The 2,516-nt window shown below is 57.3% G+C and overlaps 2 protein-coding genes across 2 annotated transcripts; both read right to left on the reverse strand.

Annotated features, from left to right (window-relative positions):
- Positions 1 to 154: 154 nt before the first annotated feature.
- SDRG_08568 (hypothetical protein) lies at positions 155 to 667 on the reverse strand (the record flags this gene model as incomplete). Its single annotated transcript, XM_008614460.1, has 2 exons — positions 155 to 408; positions 463 to 667. The coding sequence occupies 2 exons, from the start codon at positions 665 to 667 to the stop codon at positions 155 to 157; spliced, it is 459 nt and encodes a 152-aa protein (XP_008612682.1).
- Positions 668 to 1,460: 793 nt separating this feature from the next.
- On the reverse strand, positions 1,461 to 2,485 carry SDRG_08569 (hypothetical protein). The gene has a single exon (XM_008614461.1). It carries the CDS (start codon positions 2,443 to 2,445, stop codon positions 1,510 to 1,512), a length of 936 nt encoding a protein of 311 aa, XP_008612683.1. The 5' UTR covers positions 2,446 to 2,485; the 3' UTR covers positions 1,461 to 1,509.
- Between the last annotated feature and the right edge of the window lie 31 nt (positions 2,486 to 2,516).

Consider the following 2,516-nt stretch of genomic DNA (forward strand, 5'->3'; position numbering starts at 1 on the left):
GTGTAGTCGACGTAGAGGTTTTGGGGACCGGGAAAGTCGTCGGAGCTCGGGCCAAAGCGCTGCAGCAATGCCACGCCTTTAGTGTCATCGCGCGCCAAGAGCGTATCGAGAAACGGACCTGGGAAGCGCCGGATCGAGTGCCCTACATGTCGTGTCATGCGTCATTCGTGAGCCTTCGAGTCAACGTACCCCCAGAACGGTTCGATGAAATCTTGAAGTTGACACGTCGAGAGAGCTCGGGCATGGTCGCTCGCTCGTTCAGCAGGAACTCGACAATGTCAAGGTAATTTCTCAGAAAGGCCAAGAGGATGGCGTCTTCCGAGGCGAGGTCCGGTCGGCAGTGAAGTATGCGCTTGGTGAGTGGCAACAAACCCTGGTAAATCGCCATGTGCAGCGGAAGGCGGTCGTCTCGGTATCGAGCGCTTAGAGCGTACACCGACGAGGGAACCGGGCCCACAAGACGCCAAGGGCACTCGACGGGAGGCGCAAACGCTTGGCCAAACGACGCGTCGCACTCGTAGCTGCGTTGGCCAGCGTTAAACTCGACCAACTCATTGCACGCATCGAAGGCCGGGCGCACGTCTTCGTAGAGTCCAAACTGAAACGCAAAGACGATGGCGGCGATATCGGGCTGGCCGAGGACGGCGCTGGTAAAGGTTGTTGCCATCGTACAAATTTGGCGAAACAAGCCTTTGCGTGTGTATAAATGGCACCGAATCTGGACGCGGCGCTTCACCAGATTTTGCTATCCGGATTTGACGCGCTGCAAATGGAAAGGAGATAGATAGATAGATAGATAGATAGATAGATAGATACACAAACGTCCATCGTTTCTTGCGAGGGCAACACCACTCATACTCCAACACCCTAGATTTGTCTTGCTCTGCGATTCCTTCACTAGCTTCGCGCTTGCGTTTGCTCGAGCAAGAGCGCCTTGAGTTCGACGTCGTGGACCAAACTTGTCCAAGTCGGTAGCTCCTTTGCGCTGCCCAGCTCGTCGCTCGTCGTGGAGTAGCAAATGCCAAGCGCCCACTCGACAACCTCCCGCGACTCCGAAAGAGGCCAAGCACGCGCCGCCACGCTCAGTGCGAGCTGAATCGTCTCGCTCGCCAGCTGTCCTTGCTTCCTCACTTCCACTTCCTGCCTCTCGGACACACTCCTCATCGGGTGGGCGGCTCTTCCTCTTCTTCCTCTTTCTCTCTACCGAGTGCTTTACTAGCCCAGCTGCTAGTTTGTAAAAAAGCTCAGGCGTGGTCAACTGGAGCGTCGTCTTGCGACGGCGGTCGGGCAGCGCGAGCAGGTCCAACAGAAAGAGCATGTTGCCGAGATGGTCGGTCCCATAAAGGCAGTACTCCAACAGGAGCTTGCCCTCGGTCGCGTACTGACGGCACCCTGCGATACCGCTGGCCCGGCTATGGATCAGTGAGCAAGAGGGGCGAGACAGGGCAACGTTTTATGCATGCATGACGGTCAAGTTCTTTTAGTGAATGGAAAAGCCACATCGCTTGCTCAGCGCTTGCGTTTGCTGACGAGGAGGCGATCGAGCAGCGCCTTGAGCTCAGCGTCCTCAACCAATGCCGCTTTTGTTTCGAGTTGTTTGGTGGTGATTGTGGCGTCAGTTGCATGGAGGTGGCTGATCACAAGAGCCAACGACCAGTCGACAACGTGACCAGCCTCCTGTAGAGTCGATGCACGGACTGCCACATTGGGTGGGAGTTGAACCGTCTGATTGGCCTTTCGCCCTTGGTCCAGTAGCTCGGGCGTGATCAGCTGCAGCGTTGTCTTGCGGCGGCGGCTCGACAGCCCGAGCAGGTCCAAAAGAAAGCTGATGTTGTCAAGATACTTGACTGCGTGCATGCAGTGCGGCAGCAAGAGCTTGCTTGCAGTCACGTGCTGTCGACGACCTGCAGTCTTGAGAAGGCACTCGCGCGGGTTGCCAATGCCGGCAGCGAGGAGGTAGCGCGTCGCTTCCGTGTAGTGGTTGGTCGACGACCATTCGAGAAGGTCGACGTCCTTGCTAAACTTTGGTTGACGGCGCAGAATTTGCGTCGCGATATCAAATTGACCACTGCTCAGCGCCTCCTTGAGCGCATCGATTGGGACTTTTGCCGTCGAGTGGGCCAGGAGGTAGTGCGCCACGTCCCACGCCTCGTGCGCAATGGCTTCTGTGAGCGCCAGGGGATGGCAGAGATCGCCTGCGAGCTCGTGAAGAAAGCGAGCGAGCGGCACGTTGTTGGTGGCGCAGGCTTCTCGCATCCACATGGCGTCGCGGGAGCCGCCAATGTCGAGAAAGAGTTGTAGGACCTGGACGATCTCTGGCTTGCGGAAAGCACTTGGGTCCCAATGCATCTTGGCGGTCACGCACTCGTACCCACGCGAGAGGAGGTACTTGGCCGTCGCGAGATGCCCGTGCTTGAACGCGTTTCGAACCGTGTAGTAGGACATCTTTTCTTCGGTTTTGTTGGCCAAGAGGAACTTGACGACCTCCAAATGGCCACCGGAGCATGCCTTCTCGA

This window comes from Saprolegnia diclina (assembly GCF_000281045.1).
Source record: "Saprolegnia diclina VS20 unplaced genomic scaffold supercont1.26, whole genome shotgun sequence".
Classification (NCBI taxonomy): Eukaryota; Oomycota; class Saprolegniomycetes; order Saprolegniales; family Saprolegniaceae; genus Saprolegnia; species Saprolegnia diclina.

Excerpts from the sequence above, each read along its gene's own strand:
- SDRG_08569 (XM_008614461.1), bottom strand. The coding sequence starts at position 2,445 with ATGTCCTACTACACGGTTCGAAACGCGTTCAAGCACGGGCATCTCGCG.